Source organism: Epinephelus lanceolatus, chromosome 3 (assembly GCF_041903045.1).
Source record: "Epinephelus lanceolatus isolate andai-2023 chromosome 3, ASM4190304v1, whole genome shotgun sequence".
NCBI classification, from domain to species: domain Eukaryota; kingdom Metazoa; phylum Chordata; class Actinopteri; order Perciformes; family Serranidae; genus Epinephelus; species Epinephelus lanceolatus.
The window spans coordinates 14,181,862-14,199,382 of NC_135736.1; the positions used below are offsets into that span (position 1 = coordinate 14,181,862).

A 17,521-nucleotide genomic window follows, 5' to 3' on the forward strand; every position below is an offset into this window, starting at 1 on the left:
GCATTGAGAGCTGAGATACGATTGCCCTTGATTACATGTTTTTGCTTGGAACTTAGAAAACGTTAATGTCTCCAAAGGGACAACTTGTGGAACAGCACATTAAACAATACACATAATGAAGACAATATTAAAACACAGAGCAACAAGACAAGACATTAAATATATCAATAAAAAATAAGGTGTATTTTGCACATCCCTATATACTGGCCTTGTTACTTATTTTGTCCAATAAAAGTACACACATCCAAAGATATTCAGACAGTAAATTACTAATAACATTAACAATGGCTCTGTTCTGTTCAAGTCTCCCAGTAAGTTGTGACTGAGCCAGCATGCTCAGTACGAGGACCCTGAAACTGAAGCAGCTAAATGGAATTCAGCCATCATTAATTTTACTATTCACACATGTGCTTTTCCTACTGTGACATGTCAAAATGTCCTCTGTGTAAAGGTCCTATGACATAAAACTGAGAAAAGTGGCAATTTATCACATTTAAAAAAGCTGGTGCCAGTGATCATTTGGTTAGTTATTAACTGATTATAAAAATGGTTGCAGATTAATTTTCCCTCAGTCGACTACATGATTATTTTAATTCAGCTTTTTTGGGTCAAACCATTTAGGTGCCCAGGGTGCAGGGCATTGTATCAAAGTACTTACCTGGAGTTAAAAAACAAAAACAAACTCAAGGTCTACTTACTCAGTTGTTCTGGAACTTTCGACTGTAACACACAACTTCTTCAGAAAATGCTCAGATGTCACTGAACTGTAGATGTTCAAAGCTTCTGATAAACGGTTGAAAGGCTGAGAACAGCAGGTCCACTGCTTGTTTACAAGGTCGAGAGGAAGTGTCAGACTTATCTTTTAGGTCGATGTGGGTGAGAAAAAAATTGTGGAAAATTTGAACATCTGCAACAGGGATACTTAACTTGCTTTGCTCAGGGTCACTTTTGGCCAAACGTTAGGCCAAACGTTAAACAAAGGTTAATAATATTTATCAAGTAAACACACATTAAAACCAAAGGCAAAACAAAGGCAAAATAATCTTTCCATTTTTCATTGAAATATTTTTTTTTTTTTTTTTTTTGACATTTGCCATCCTCACTCATCTTTGCCAAGAGGCATATCCAGTCACAGCAGCCCTGCACAGCTCAGGTGTACCCAGGGGATCCTCCACTGGCACTTTTTTTGTTAAACAAGCTCTATTTTGACACTTTTCTATGCACCATGGCACCTAATTACATTCAAAGTACAGAAAAAATCCTAGTGTGAATCATTTTATTTTCATTGTGGATTCAAAAATGGTGAGCGGGTCACCCAGCACCCTATCTCGGGCCCATGGGCTTAGTTGAGTAACAGTGGTCCACAGTTTCTTGATAACTCGGCCAACATAATTTTTTGATAAGTACAGAACTGTCAAGCTTAACTCTGAGGTTGACATGGATGAGAAGTCCTGCAGGAGCTCAAAACTGTGGAAAAAGCTTGAACATCTACAGTTTATTGCTAAGTGAGCAAACTGAATGTTACGATGAGGACAGTATGATGTAGTTGAAAGCACCAGAACAAGTAAGTAAGTGGACATTGAGTTGAGATTGTTGAGTTACCTACTAAGCTTGAATTTACTCTTCAGGTTCCTTTAAGGACAGTCAGTCTGACTCCTTAATAACCACACATGACTGAAATGTGTAAATGACTATTAATCATTATTAATTGTAAAGCTATGACTCTGTAATATGGTCACATTACTGCAGTGTGTGTGTGTGTGTGTGTGTGTCCAGTCAGTCAGTGTGCAGCTGGCCCTGCCTGCCTGCCTGCCAGAGAGGGGAGTCGAGAGCTCTGCTGGGAACTACATGGTGCTCAATTTTTCAAGATGTCGTCGCTGGAACAGAGGCTGTCGCGAATCGAGGAGAAACTAAAGCAGGAAAATGAAGAAGCTCGCCGGAGAATCGACCTTAACATCGACATGAGTCCACAGCGATCACGTCCGAGGCCGAGTGAGTGTCCACCGGGGAGGACCGGGGAGTCGGTAACGGGCAGAATAGCAGGGGGAAAGATCGGAGAGGCAGAGGGAGGGAGGGAAGGAGTGGGGGTGTTATGCTGCTCCTAGCTACTACATGCTAACAGGCTAGCTACATAAACAAACACCGACTCGGCTCGCTCGGGTCATTTTACCGTCAAATCATTTGCTTTAACAAGTGGGACAATTTCTAGAGTGAAGCTTAAAAATAAAAAATGAAGCGCTGTCATGAAGTGTCTCGCTGGCAGTCACGTCCTGAAATCTGCTCTGATTCTGTCCTGTCAAACAAGCTAGGCTAACAGGCTAGCAGTCTGAGTGATAGTCGGTGGCAGGCCCAGCGTCAATCTCAAAATTTGATGTAGTGTTCAGTCTTCTTATGAAATAATTAAGAGGTGCCATTTATTTACACCTTAAATGTAGCTTGGCATATATTTTAAGCTGTGTGTTGCCCGTGACTCCCGCGGCAAAGTCAGTTTTCACTGCCAGTTTTGACCCTTGACGAAACAGACGCTAATTTCTGGAAGCTATCACATCTAGCTAACGTTCAACATACGTTACCAACCGCCGCTAATGTTGGTATGCGATAATAAGCTACCACTCAACGTATAACGTTAGTGGTTAAAATCCAGCCTGCTGCATATTTATTGACATAAAGTCGCCTATAGTTTTTAGTAGAAGTAAAGTGAGTTTTAAAAGAAGTGGTGAGAAACAGTAATGTTGGGCCCTTGAACCGTCTGGAGGAGAAAACTCTTCAGCAGTTCAGCAGCAGCAGAGTCTACAACATGCCTGTGCTCACTGACATTTAACACCAAAATAAACACTGTGCTGGAGACAGAAAGCTCTTTATTATCTTACCAGTTCAACATAGTGGTTTCTAAAACCGCAGGCCAATAATATGTGAATCCTTGATCTGACTGTTCAAAGATCATTCTTTCCTACAGATCATCACTTCTTGTCCATTCATGTGAGATTTGAGAGACAGTAACCACAAACCTGCTTCTTTTTCCTTTTTTCTGTTCTTTTAAAATATGTTTTGTGAGGTTACTTAAGCTGTCTGGAAGAGTATGAATGAGTTAAAGGAAGGGCTAATTCTGTATTTTTCTTATTGTCAACACATCTCTTGAAAAGACCAAAACAGTATCCAAAGCTTGGAAGAATTATTCCTCTGCTTCAATGCAACACTGACCTGATTAAGTTGATGGTAACAGCCATGATATGACCAGACTTCATTAAATACAGTTGTTGTCTCTTGTGTTATTTTAATTCTGTTTTCCATTGTCAATAAGTCACAGCGGGCCACCAACTCAATTTTTAGTTCACCATCAATCCCTCACTTTTAGTTCCCCTTCATAAAGTGATCCTAATAAATTTTATGCGATGATAAACCCAGGGTAAGGAAACCTCTGGTTTTGGGTCGGTACTCTGTATTTATTCTGAGTTGAGGTATTGGTGTTAAGTTGCCTCAGTGCACCCCTGTTAAAAACGCTGGACTACAAAATAGTCCCCAAGAAATATTTGACCCATTTCAATGTTTTGACCCGCTTTTTAAAGATTTATAACTTCAGCAGGAACCAGTGGGCTTTCAATTTTACAGACAGGTTGGGGAAGTTGGAAAGTATCAAAAGACAGACTAGCACATTGTTGATTTTGGTCTTTTTATAGGATTCATTGACGATAAGAAATAGATAGAATAACTGCAGCCTTATCTTTTGTGGGTTTTGGTTATGTGTGAGGAGAACAGAGGCCTTGTAGAACACAAAAAGTCTGTGTTTTTTCCTTATTTGTTATATGATTCAGTGTGTGAGTGGTAGTGTGTGTGTGTGTGTGTGTGTGTGTGCGTGTGTGCGCGCGCGCGCATGTGATTGTCTCAGTAGAACAGTGCAGTAATGTGCGTGTGTGTGTATATTTTCTTTCCTCTGTCTAGTCATCGTGATCCAGCTCAGTCCTGCTCCAGCCCCTTCCCAGCGTGCAGGTATCATTCAATCCATCGCTCTCTCTGCCACTGCACCTCTCTCTTCTCCTCCCCCTCAACACCTGTGTCCCCCATCTCACCTGCTGTTCCCTCCTCCCTCATCTGTTATCTCCTATCAGAGATAAACACAGGCAGTTCCCCACATTCTCACTAGTTAGGCCGTTAATATTGCTATTTCACTTACTGTAATTACTCACATTTGTCTTCTTAACACTTTTATGCACGTCACTTACGGTCTTAAAAAGGAAAAACTATGCTACTCCATTAACAATTGGCTATAAAAGACAGCTTACTCTCTCCAGCAAATATAGGAGCATATTTTGTTTCAGCCAGACTAACTACATGGTCCTTTAGGCAGAGTATAATAGTATGTTAGCATACATTGATACAAGGTGTAGTTTCAAAGGCAGGGATTAACCACAACATGTCAGCATATACATTTTTTCTTTCATTCCAAACCTCCTCCCAGCACACACACACTTTCTCTTACACTCACATACTAACTGTAATTTTACAGCTAAACAGGAATCTCCGCTAAGGGGTAAAACTTCAGTCCATTATCAGTCGACCAGTTCTGATATTTTAGCCCAGCAGATATTTACACCTCCCCTAAAATCACATCCTCTCTCCATCTTTCCATTCTGACTCCTCTCTCTGTCTGTGTGTGTCTGTGCCAGTGGCAGGGCAGTGTTGGTGTGCGTTGATGTTCACCATGTGTGTGTGTGCGCGTGTGGACGTGTGTCAGATGATTAACCTTCATTTTGCTGGAGGCAGAGAATCACGGTGCATGTGGCTTTTCTGCACGACACAATGTTTCGGGTTGTGTTTTGTCCGACACAGTCTCTAATCCAGCATCCCCACTGGTCCGTCCGCAGGAGTGCTGTGAACACTCTGGCTGCTCTTTCTCTCTGTGTTCTTTGTGTGGCGACTGAAGACTTCCTGTTGGAGTCTGACTGACTGACTGACTGTCTGACTTCCAGCTTAGTCTGTGCTATGCAGTTTTGGCCGTATTTCTCCTCTCTTTCTCTCCCTCTCTCTGTTTGATGTTGTTTGTCTGTTATTCATCTCCTGGCATCCCCCCCGCTCCTCCTTCCTTTTTGCAGCAGCACTGTGTGAGCTGGAGGCGGTGCAGCAGTGCCTGCGAGTATCTCTGTGTTTGCGTGTCTTCCCATCTCCTCGCTCTGTCTGCCCGTCTATCCTCACATCCGTCCATCTGGAGCCAGCCAAACTATGGAGATGCAATCTGTGCCAAAGACTGCCTGAGTCCTCCTTCCTCTCCATACTAACCCCCTCCTCCCCTTCACTGACTGATTCTCCCCCTACAGGCTGATCCATCCACAGGTGACTCGTGGATACAAACACCTGCTGGCACTCTCAGGAGAGCTGCTACACAAAAAACTATAATGATGTTAATGACAATAACAAGCTGCATGGTCCTCTAAGTGTTTTGCAAACTGGTTTTGAATATTTAAAAAAGTTGCTTGTGTGAAATTTATAATAAGTAGGGTTTAAACTCTCCTGAAGGCACATTTATAGTTCATAGTCTGAGCATTTGGTTGCATGACAGGTGTGTGCTAACACTATGTTAAATTGTTTTTCTGAAATTCTTGAACATCTCCACTAGGAAGTTGGTGCTTGCTTGCACGTACACCTGATATTAGAGGGTCAGCTGAGTTTAAACGTGTCCTTGAAGGCATGATTTGGACCTACGGGGCTAAAAGCATGTCGCAACAGCCGGTCAGTTGTGAACTTGACATACAACTGCCATTTTGGCATCTAGGGTTCTAAAGTCATTCAGGGATATCAATCAGGATGAGTGGCTTTGTGCGGATAATATTGGCTTTACGTCAGACAATGCTTTATTACAGCTTGGGTTTTGTTTTTATTACTTTGGTCATCAGTTCTGTTGGTTATGATGACATTGCACTCACCAAAAAAAAAAAATCACTGACATGTGGGAACACAGTGACATTGCTAAAAAACATTGCCCAATATGGCAACAAGTACAAGCAGTTAAATGATCATGCAGGTTGTGAAAAAATTCCCATCTAAGCCACAGTTATTTGGGAGGGAGAACAAGAGTGAATTGTAAAATTATTACAGAAGTGTGTTGTTAAAGAGAGAGTTCTGATTTGTTGAACTGGGATTGTATGAAGTACTTATCCACAGTCAGTGTATTACATACAGTAGATGTCAGTTGGCATGTCACCAGTTTGGAGAAGCAGGCTGGAGTCTGACATGAAAGCTGAGCAATGTACTGCTGTGGACGGGGGTCAGTAACAAAACATATTTTATCCACCTCAAAAAAGTCCTACCTAAGAAAAAAAAAAATCAGTATCAGTTAAGTGCACACTATATGTAGAATATTTTCATCACTTTACCTTGACGTAGACAGCGAGTTCTAATTATATCGCTCTCTTCAAAGCCAGACTTTGTTGAGAAAAAACGGGATTCAACATTGCTGAACATAGGAGCTAACTTCGAAGAGTTGTTTTGTTTGTTATTGTGTGACTTTGGAGTTTAGAAGAGTGAGTTTGGATTCATCAAAGTCACACAACAAAACAAATACAGATTGAGGCAGGGGTAAACCGTCAGTACCTGTGTTCAGCAAGCCAAAATGACTGTTTTTGTCAATGGAGTCTAGTGGCTTTGACGAGAGCATAGATGGGGAACTGAAGCCATTACCTGCTTCCCTAGTGGAATGGTCTGTCTGACGGAAAGGAAAAGCTGTGGAAATGCAGCATTTTAGGTGGCTAAAATACATTTTGCTGCTGCCCTCCATCCACAGCAGCACCATGCTTAGATCTTGTGTTGGCTCTTCTGCCACCTCTGCAAACTAGTGGCATGCTAACTGTGTGTAATGCGCTGACAATTGATAAATACCTTGTACAACACCACTTCAAAAAATCTGAACTATTCCTTTAACATCTATTACATTTCAGAAATTCAGACTTTCTGGTTTAATGTTGCCCAGTTGTTTGCCACTCTTTTGGTTTCACCTCCAAACAAACAGTTGTATGATGGACTCACTGCTCACACTTGTTTCCCTGTTGGTTGTATTTTTTTTGCAACATTGCTACATTCTGAGATCTCAGCAGTCGTTCAGTGTGTTCAGTGTTATAACTAATAAAACTGATGGCTGCAGACAATAAAAGAAAACCCCAAGTATTAAAAAAAAATTAGTTTTTCCTTAAAACACAAACTGTGGACTTCCACATCCCTAAACTGACTGTCCCAAGCTGTGGGCTAACTCTGTGCCGTCCCTCCCCGCCTGAGAATGGTGTTGCTTTTGCTCTGAGATAACTGTCCTGTTTGTTTTAACATTAGGTCGGGACATCAGCGAAACAAAAACAAAGCTTTGGGGAAATAAAAACAACAAGTTCATATGCTGGTTATAAACTGTGCGGGGTCTCGATAGCAGGGCTGTAGTGAGAGAACTCTTTGACCTCACCAAGGCCAGTTTCTCTTGGCGTCTCATGGGAAGTAATTTTCAGTCGGTCCTACACAGGATATGATAGATCACATTCTCTTCTCATCAGACACTTTAATTAGTGTAAAAAAAAAATCTGAAGAGTTCAGGAAGGAAATGCAAAGTCAGAGAGAGCACTGAAATCTATTAATCAAAGCTAATAAAGGACAAATAATGTACATTATCACCTCCTCCACTGGTGCATTACAGCTTTCAACCAGTAAAATAATGGAGTCAGTGAATGCATGAATAAACATAGCCATCTTACAGCTTCTGGCATGCTGGCCTCGGGTGCAAAACGTACTGTACCATTCGTTCTGTTCTCTTGTCTGTTTCTAATGTGTCATGTATCCCCCCCCCCCCCCCCCCCCCCCCCCCCCCCCCCCCAACGCAGCGCTCCAGCTGCCACTAGCCAACGATGGAGGCAGCCGGTCATCGTCTTCAGAGAGCTCGCCTCAGCACCATCCCTACCCCAGCCGCCCGCGACACATGCTCACCCTGCCCACGCCTCCGTACGGCCTGCAGAAGAGCTTAGAGAAGTATGTGACTTTCATCTGAGCAATGAGATGACTGAGAAACTGTGTTGTGTATTTACATTTTTTTTTTTTCTGAGAAACTGTCTTCTAAAAGTTAACGTTGTGTTTAAGTGGCATCAGTAAATGCATGCACAACTGAATGACGTAATGCTTTTGTAAGATGGTGAAAAGATGATTAAAGATATATTATATATTTTTATTTTAAATAAATAATTTTCAGGGAATGGCAGATAAGTGAACTCACGCAATCGTAACGCTGAATCACAACCATCTGGTTTGAAAATGAAACAACATTTTAAGTACAGCGGAATTATGAATGTAAACCTCGAGAGAAAAAAAACAAGAGTCACAGTGATCTTACATATACACACACACAAGATCATCACACAAACATGTACATAACCACAGCACAGCAACACACTATCACCAGGTAGGGAGCAGAACAAAGGGTCATCTAAAAAAGAGTAGGTTGTGTTACACATAATGGATCCACATGCACAGTGTGTGTGTGTGGGTGGAAGAGATGTACAGGAACACACACAGCATCCATTTGTGAGTCAGATGGCTCTCTCTCATCTAGCTATGAATGTTTCACACTGAAACATACTTCACAAAGCATTTGCACTCCCTCACATTGTGCATTATTGTGTGTGTTTTGTCTCCACAGTGCAGAGATTGACCAGAAATTACAGGAGATCATGAAACAGACGGGTTACCTGAAGATCGACGGTCAGGTGAGATGTGACACACAGAGACACATGTTGAGTTTCTCTCATCTGGTAATGTTAATCCCCTACATGTCATGAATTACATAAGTGAAAACTAGGTTGAGAGGTTATGAGGCATCATCTGGGGGTCATCAAATCCCACGAGAAACTAAAAAAAACAACTAACAGTTCCTACTAAAATAGCCAAAGTCTTATATATAGTCTCATATATTTTATTCCTCTGTGCCATTGACCTCTGCTGTTGTTGTGGTCTTTTATTGCAACTTAAAATATAAAATAAGCCAGATATATGCCTTATCGCTAAACAGAAAGATTTTTTATTTTCTCCTCAGTATTCACAAGGAATCTGTTTCCATACAATGACAAAGTAGGAGGGCTGGTACATTGAGAACGGAGACAGTTGTTAAAACAAGTCAAAGTAAAAATTCAATGAAAGCAAACATCCACACCACATACTGTCCTTGGATAGAGCAGAGAATCTCTATCAAGGAAAACAACAGCTCTGTGTGATATTTTTTTTCTCTTTGACAATAATCAGAAAATTATAAAAACTCAAAAACAGTGAGATGTTTGTTGTTTCTGTCTACGAAGATAGAATCGAGGCTGACTATGGGGTTGGCCTCATTTTGTTTTTGTTTTCCCTTCCTTCTTCAGCCTTCAGGCTCACTATCACAGTCAGTGCCAGTCAGGGTTTTGAAGATGGTTGAGAAAATGATTTGACTCATCTCTGCACTCCAGATTGTTTTTACTTCCTCTCATTAGCCCTGAGGGGTTGCTACATCAAGTGCTCAATGAGACGTCACTCAAAGCAGCTCAGTCACCAATGATTTAATTTTAACGAAGCAGGGAAACGATGCGTCTCCGTGCTGCATGCTGGTATTCTCAGACATGGCCAGTGGGGGAGCAGCTTAATTACACATCAAAACATTTGCTACTAAATAACCCAGAGGGGTTTACTGTTGCCTTGCGAAGCAGAAAATCAGAACTGGCCTCTCTCATCTATTTTCAGCTCAGGGAGTTTGCATGATCTAAAGTCTTGGTTGTTTGTGCCTCCACAGCGGTATCCAGCGGAGGTGACAGACCTGATCAGTGAAGGGGAGATCGGCAGCGGGACCTGCGGACAGGTCTTCAAAGTGCGATTCAAGAAGACCGGCCATGTCATCGCTGTCAAAGTAAGATCCTGCTGCACCCACCTGTTCACTGTTCACACAACACCATGGTCTTTCCTCATGAAGTTGGCCTGCTAGCATGTGGATCCCACATTTAGACCAGTGTTTTACAGGTCAGTTATTTTAAATCAGGACAGAGTAGGTACATAACCAAGAACGAGGAAAGACACAGGCCCAAAAAAATGATGAAAATGCGCTACATTACACCATAATACCTAAAAGTAAGTAGTTTCACACAGAAAGCAAATACTATGTGGCCAAAACATATTATTATTATTAGAGTAAGGTAGATTTTTCTGAGCTTTCACACCGCAAATAAAGCCATCAACCAATCATGTGTCAAGGGAGTGGATGTCCAGTCACAGAGTCACAACAATGGCAGACCTCTTGCAACTGTTGCAAATTTGCATCACTGTTGGTATGCAAAGTTTTGATGTTAAATATTCCCGGGCGAGTATTTTGTATCTCATGCCATTTCATTGTTGCCCTGGTGTGTAAAGGCCTTTAGTAATGTATTTGATGGGGGTTGGTAACAGCTTCCAATCAGAGGAGGCTCTGTACAGGACACTGTATTTTAGATGATTTGTTTTAGGTTTATGAAGACATAATTTACATTAATTACTTATTTACGGACATAATCAATTCTAAGCATTCCTTGTAAGCTGCTGGCTAGTAAATTTAAGCTGTGCTAAAAAGAATTGGGAAGATGGTAGGAGATAATAAACCTCAGCAACAGCAGCTCTAGTTTATTTCCCTAATATGAGCATTGTGTTGTTGTTGTTGTTGTTGTTGTAATTATAAATGCTTTACTAATTCTGTACAATTTATCATATATGGAAACAAATTGTAATGCATGGATTGGTAATGTATTGACTTGAGGCTAATTTTCAAAATACAAGAACAAACTTCCCGGCAGGGACCGTAAAGACATGAACTCTCAAACATCAGTCAACATGATCATAATGCAGTAGGACCTTGATGCTAACACTTAGCCCTGTTATTGTCTGTTGCTCTTTTAATTGTCACTAGTTTACCAACACAGTGGTGGTAATAACCCCACATAACAACCCTCCTATTTAAGAGATGACTTAATTGTAGCCGCCTGAGCTGTTTAACAACTGGGCAGTCAGTCAGCTCACCATGGGAGTCTTTGTTTTGTGATCTCCCAACGGGTTGTTTCTTAACTTGCACACTTGGCATCGTGAGTGTTTCATATATTTAAATGCTGGCAGGAATTTTAGATGTCTTTCTGTGTGTGTCACCAGCAAATGCGTCGCACGGGCAACAAAGATGAGAACAAGAGGATCCTGATGGACCTGGATGTGGTGCTGAAGAGCCATGACTGCCCTTACATCATCCAGTGCTACGGCGCCATAGTTACCAACGTGGGTGTCCCCAAAATATATCACTGTCTGTAGTCTTGACAGTAAAATAGTAGGATAGTCGTAATCAGAGTTTCTTAGTAATTCAGTCTCCCCTAACAAACTGCAGCTCTTTTTTATTTTTATATAAGCACCCTTCTTTAACACTTGTATGTCAGTACAGTCCCCTGCAGTGCCTCCTGATGTGAAGAGCTAAAAGCTGGATGTGTGTGTGTGTTGTATTCATGTACAGACGGATGTATTCATTGCCATGGAGCTGATGGGGACGTGTGCTGAGAAGCTGAAGAAGAGAATCCAGGGCCCCATCCCAGAGCGAATCCTTGGAAAGATGACAGTGGCAGTAAGTGAAAGAAACACACACACACACACACAGATTGGTAAGCTTGATGCTGCCCACTTGATTCTTTCGTTTTTATATTCTTACTGTGTGTGTTTCCGCTCCAGATAGTGAAGGCATTGCTGTACCTGAAAGAGAAACACGGTGTCATCCACCGGGACGTCAAACCCTCCAACATCCTCCTGGATGCTAAAGGTCAGATCAAACTGTGTGATTTTGGCATCAGTGGACGCCTCGTCGACTCCAAGGCCAAGACCCGCAGTGCCGGCTGTGCTGCCTACATGGCGGTGAGTTAAAACCCACACACTCTGCATTCATAGAACTACAAGTATCTCACACACAAAGTTATCACCTCCTGTCAAACGGAAAATGTAAAAGTAGACACATGAGACACACACAGATTCCATAAACAGAGAATTTCCTGTACTCTTGCAGCCTGAGAGAATAGACCCTCCAGACCCAACCAAACCTGACTATGACATCCGAGCAGACGTGTGGAGCCTTGGCATCTCTCTGGTAAGACTGCTTTCATTTCATCTCAGAGCGGGTGCTGGGTCATCCAGGGGTGCTAGAAGGACTGGTAAGGAGTGCCACAAAAATTGTGCTTCCTACATGTCATTGCATTAAAAAATACATTATTTACCTTTATATTTAACATTTTCCAACATGTCAGAATATTAAATATTCACCCCATCTCAAAATCACGCAGCTTAAAACACTTGTAATGCACAGTTATGATGTGTGATGAGGTGATGGGTAACATGACAGGGTGCCATGGCTGAAGCTTTTTATTTGCCTCTCATGCACTAAAGATAAAGAAGGAGTAGTTCAACATTTGGCATGTGATATTTGTATACAGTCTCAAACTTGTTGGCACAAGCACAGTGTAAACAGACTCAGCTGTGTTGGGATGGTGCTCTGATGTGCTGAACTCAGACGCACTGTTCACAACCGGAGCCTGCTGGCATAGCACAAACTGCTAGTTCTCTCTGAAAGCCATAATAATAGAGATATTTTTTTTGAGGCCAGTGATGATTTGCCTCATATCATCTGAATTTCCTGTTGTAGCTTCATCCATTGTTCTACAGCTTGGAACAGAGTCATGACATGTTACCTGATTGTTACCTCTGACGTGGATGGATGAAAATGCTAAAATTTGATTTTTGATAATTATGAATTACTAGTTTATCTCCCTCACTAGTAAAAAGCACACATGGGTAAAGTTATTATTATTACCATTTGGGTGTAAATATACATTGCCAGTGGTATGGGCCGCCCAGGAGATACACGGTTCTATGCACAATTCATTATAAGCATACAGGAAGAGGTGGTGCTGCTTTATGGTGGATGATGGTGGATGTTAATGGGTCCTTGTGTCCTCTAGGTGGAGCTGGCTACAGGACAGTTTCCCTACAAGAACTGCAAGACAGACTTTGAGGTTCTGACCAAAGTGCTGCAGGAAGATCCTCCTCTGCTGCCTCTCGGCATGGGCTTCTCCCTCGACTTCCAGTCTTTCGTCAAAGACTGGTCAGTACAAATTTTTCTAAAACTGATGCTCACTGGCTACAATCCAGTCGGAGCTCTCGGAGCGCTCTCTGTCTCTTCTAAGTGTACATGGTATAAAATCAAGGATCTAGTGAAGGTGCTTTTAGCTACTTTGTCCCTTTGCTCTAGACCAAACTGCCTGATCACCTGAAATCTGTCACAGGTGTGTCTACATTTGAAAGTAAATTGAAAATGTTTCTGTTTTCTCCGACCTATATATGTTAGTGGTGGGTGTTTGTCAGTGTTGTTATACCTCCACGCCGGCTGTGGCCAGAGGCATTATGTTTTTGGGTTGTTTGTCTGTCTGTCCATGCCATATCTCAAGCACACTTTGAAAGAATTTCTTCAAATTTGGCACAAAGATCCACTTGACTAAATGGTAAACTGATTGGATTTTGGTCGTCAAAGGTCAAGGTCACTGTGATCTTGGACCATGTAATAATCTCAAGAAAGCCATGAGGGAATTTTCCTCAAATGTGGCACAAACTTCCAGTTGAACTTAAGGATGAACTGAATAGAATGCGGTGGCCAAAGGTCAAGGTCATCATGACCTCACAAAAAATGTTTTTGGCCATAACTGAAGAATTCATACGCTAACTATGACAAAATGTCACACACATGTCCAATGATGAAGTGATGAAGATTTATATTCAAAAGGTCAACTTCACTGTGACATCATAATGTTCTGCTAAAACACTTTTCTGGCCATGAGTCAATGCCAACAGAAGGAGAGACATTTGGTCAGATACTGCATTGGTGACACTAATCTTGGGTGCCCACCTTGAAACTGTTGTACAGATCACAGTTGAGGGGAAAATGTGTGTGAAGCATCCATGTTTTAAAATTTGTAGCTTCTCTTCAGCAACATCCACATTTGAAGAATTGTGGACTGTCATGACTACATAAGGTTTGCAGAGGCATACAATCACAAGGCAGTAGTTCTCGTTTGTTCAGATATTTTATTGATTATAGTCTCGTATTACTTGTTGCTGTATACACTTTAATGTAAAGGACATTGAATTTTCCTGTAAACAAATGTGCTTTCTTACTAAAATGGAAGGAGTCTCTGTTTGTATGTCCGTCCGGTGGCTCTCAACAATCATTCATCTGACCAACTTCACACTTGACGGTTTTATTGCTGAGAACACAAGGAAGTGCGGTGTTGAGTACAAGCTCTTGAGATTGTCATAGCACTTTTGCAATCCCAACGGGGAATGAGACAAAACTGAAATATTATTGTCTATTGCTCGGAGCATGGTACACAAGACAAAGTTTAGTCTTTTATACGTACACAGATGGGAAGCTGTTTTCTCTCTTTACACATTGACGCTGTCTTCCTCCTCATGCCTTTGTTCTCAAGACAAAAAGCTCATCAGGATGTATTGATGGCATTCAGGTGTGTAAACAAAGCTTTGGTTCAGGCAATCAGGCCAGGGTTGATTCATTCAAAGGTTACATTGCACAGGATTCAAACATGGGGGGGTGTTCACATAATTACATCAGTCAGTGCAGGATTCAGCATGATACAGCAATACCGAAAGGTCAAGCTAATCTACCCATTTCAGGGCACATTTTGAATGTGCATTGTACTGGTATAAATAAATTTGACTAAACGTGCCTTAAAATGTCCATTTTTGTAATTCACAGCCTCACAAAGGATCACAGAAAAAGGCCAAAATACCACCAGCTGCTGGTAAGACGCTTGTCAGAATGAGCAACAAACTTGAATTAGCCAGTGGTCAGATGGAACTGTGAATTGTGTCATGCTGACTGTATCTCTTTGTCCGTCTCCCTCACACAGGAGCATAGTTTCATCCGCCGTTACGAGGTGCTGGAGGTGGACGTGGCCGGTTGGTTCCAGACAGTGATGGATCGCACCGAGTCGCCTCGCAGCAGCCAGTGTTACAGCCATCAGCACCAGCTCCACTCGCTCTTCAGTAGGTAGCCTAGCCCAGCCCTGCGTTAGCTTAGCCAGACGCTAGTCTTGCCTAGCTTTAGCTTTGCCAAGCCCAGACTCAGTCTGTCCTAGTCTAGCCCAGCGTTAGCAGCTAAGCCTAGCGTTAGACCCAGCCCGCCTGTCCATCTGTCCACCGGAGAGCCCACAGAGGAGGGGGAGAGACGGAGACTCGATGGAGTGATGGACGGAGACGTGGACTGATGGATGGATGGATGACACAGGTGGATCTGTTTATCAGAGTGTTGAATCTGGACAGGCAGACATGAGAAGGAGGGATGAGAAAAGGGTGCACACTGTAGTTAGCTTCTTTCGTTTACACACTGTTGCGTCTCGTCACGTTATCATATCATGTCACATCACAGTGTGTGTATAAGCCACACGCACTCGCATACAAACTGTGTGTGTATTTTGTATGTTTCTACATTTCCTCCACTTTCCATTAGTCTTTCACCTACGTGTCTGTCTCCAGCATTGATCCAAGCCCTTGGATTAGTCAACAGAGTAGTCACTACACACTGGAACAAAGCATCTGCTACATTAGCAAACCTGAATCTCTCTTGTACATAAGCGTTATGGAGGACACACCAATGTCCGGTGCAATTATGATTCTTCAGGTGTTTCTACTATCACACATTCTCAGGCTGAATCTGTGTGTGTGTGTGTGTGTGTGTGTTTGTGTGTGTGTGTGTGAGAGAGAGAGAGAGAGAGAGAGAGAGAGAGAGAGAGAGAGAGATAGTGTGTGTTTGTGTGTGTATGAATATCAAGACACAGTCACTGGTTGTTTTTAAAAGTGAGATAATATTTCCTAGCCATTTGTTCACCCTCACACTACAGCTGTTAACACACAAACCAGAATGAATTAATCTATTGTCCGTGCTTCATTTCTAACATGTAAGGATTTTAACCCTCATTAACTTTGATATAAATTATATTTACAATACCTGTCATTGTATTTAGCAGCTGCACAATTGGGAAAACGCGATGAAAAAGACTTACAAAAAAATTAGTGTTGCATTGTAGCTTTGTAGAAAATGGGTCGTGTATGGTTTTATATTTATGTGTTCAGAATGATTTGGATGATCTAAAATAGATGGAGGCATACTAAGAACAGAAAGGATGAGTTAGAGAGAAGGAGGAGTGTCTGACTCTTTCTAGAAATGTTGAAGAGAAAAGCAGAGAACGTAGAAGAACAGGGGAGTTGCACTCCCATTGATGACTGTGAGGAAGCTTGAAAAACTGTTACGAGTGTGAGAAACTAGACGTTGGAGGTAAAAGTGGGAGCAGAGTGCTTTTTTTATGGAGAAGGCAAAGAACAGGAGCTTGTCTTGTACAAAGAATATAAATGGGGTAGATCTTATTAACTGTGGAGCATTTCTTTACTTCACTCTCTGTTTGTCTACCTCTTCCTCTTTGTCCACCTCTCTGTCTGCTTCTGCTGTTTAGTGTGATGTAGTGCTCCACAGTGTTACCAGACCAAAGGCTGCGTGTAGGTTGTTGTCGGTGGAGGCTGAGAGATGTAGACATTAAAGAACCACACAGACACGTCTTGATAAAGCACGTTTTTTTGGTGGTGTTAGAAGCTAGAGCAAGGGTCTCAAACTACAAGCACAGGGGTCAGATGAGGCTTGTGAGGTCATAAAGCTGACCAGGTTTAGAATTTAGAAATGTTTTTTTGCCTTATCTCTGATGTTTTTAGTCTTAATAGTCATTTAGGCCTATTTTAAAGTAATCATGTACTTTTTACAGGCATGTACTAATGCGCTAATGATTTCAGTATCTCCCAGTATCTTGCTAATCATGTTCTAAATATTTGCTCAATCAGAAAAATGTCAAGTTTCCAGAGTCCAAGGATTAGGGTCCAAATTGCTTTCCAAAACTACTAATTTTGAGTTTGCTGTCTTATAAGACAAAGGGAAGCAGCAAATCTTCACCTTTGAAATATTGACCAGTGAATTTTTGGCAATTTTACTTGAAAAAAAATCATCAAATTGTTGCAGATTAATTTTCTTGTCAAACAGCAAATAGATTAATACCATACAAATGGTATACCTACCATATATAATACCAACCATAAGCTAAGACCAACAGCACGCAGGTTTAGCATAGCACAATTGACACCTACATTTCTTTTTTAAACCCCAAAAGAGCAGAGACAGTTTCAAGAGTTTTTTTTAAGTATTTGAATTGGAGTTCAGTGTGACAGTTTTCTTTCTTCTCTGTGAGGACAAAGCTGTCGTTCTCTGGTAATACAATCTGAAGCAGTGTTAGCGTTTGTGCAGAGATCTAGGAGAAAACAAACTGGCCAGTGTGCCCCAGGTGATTTGACTTTGAGACCCCTGAACTAGAGGATTGTTAAGATAAAATTGAGTGCGTCAGGCTTGATTAAACCAGTCACATGTGCGCATATTATG

The 17,521-nt window shown here is 41.7% G+C and overlaps 1 protein-coding gene across 2 annotated transcripts; it reads left to right on the plus strand.

Moving 5' to 3' along the window:
• The first annotated feature begins 1,816 nt into the window (after positions 1–1,816).
• map2k7 (mitogen-activated protein kinase kinase 7) lies at positions 1,817–15,817 on the plus strand. Of its 2 annotated transcripts, XM_033624337.2 has the most exons (12): positions 1,817–1,992; positions 3,940–3,987; positions 7,851–7,995; positions 8,660–8,726; positions 9,779–9,892; positions 11,155–11,274; positions 11,504–11,611; positions 11,716–11,895; positions 12,044–12,124; positions 12,993–13,135; positions 14,801–14,846; positions 14,955–15,817. In XM_033624337.2, the coding sequence occupies exons 1-12, from the start codon at positions 1,869–1,871 to the stop codon at positions 15,096–15,098; spliced, it is 1,320 nt and encodes a 439-aa protein (XP_033480228.1). In that variant the 5' UTR covers positions 1,817–1,868; the 3' UTR covers positions 15,099–15,817. The 2 variants fall into 2 exon arrangements, with proteins under 2 accessions (XP_033480228.1, XP_033480227.1); XM_033624336.2 differs by lacking the exon at positions 3,940–3,987.
• Positions 15,818–17,521: the final 1,704 nt, after the last annotated feature.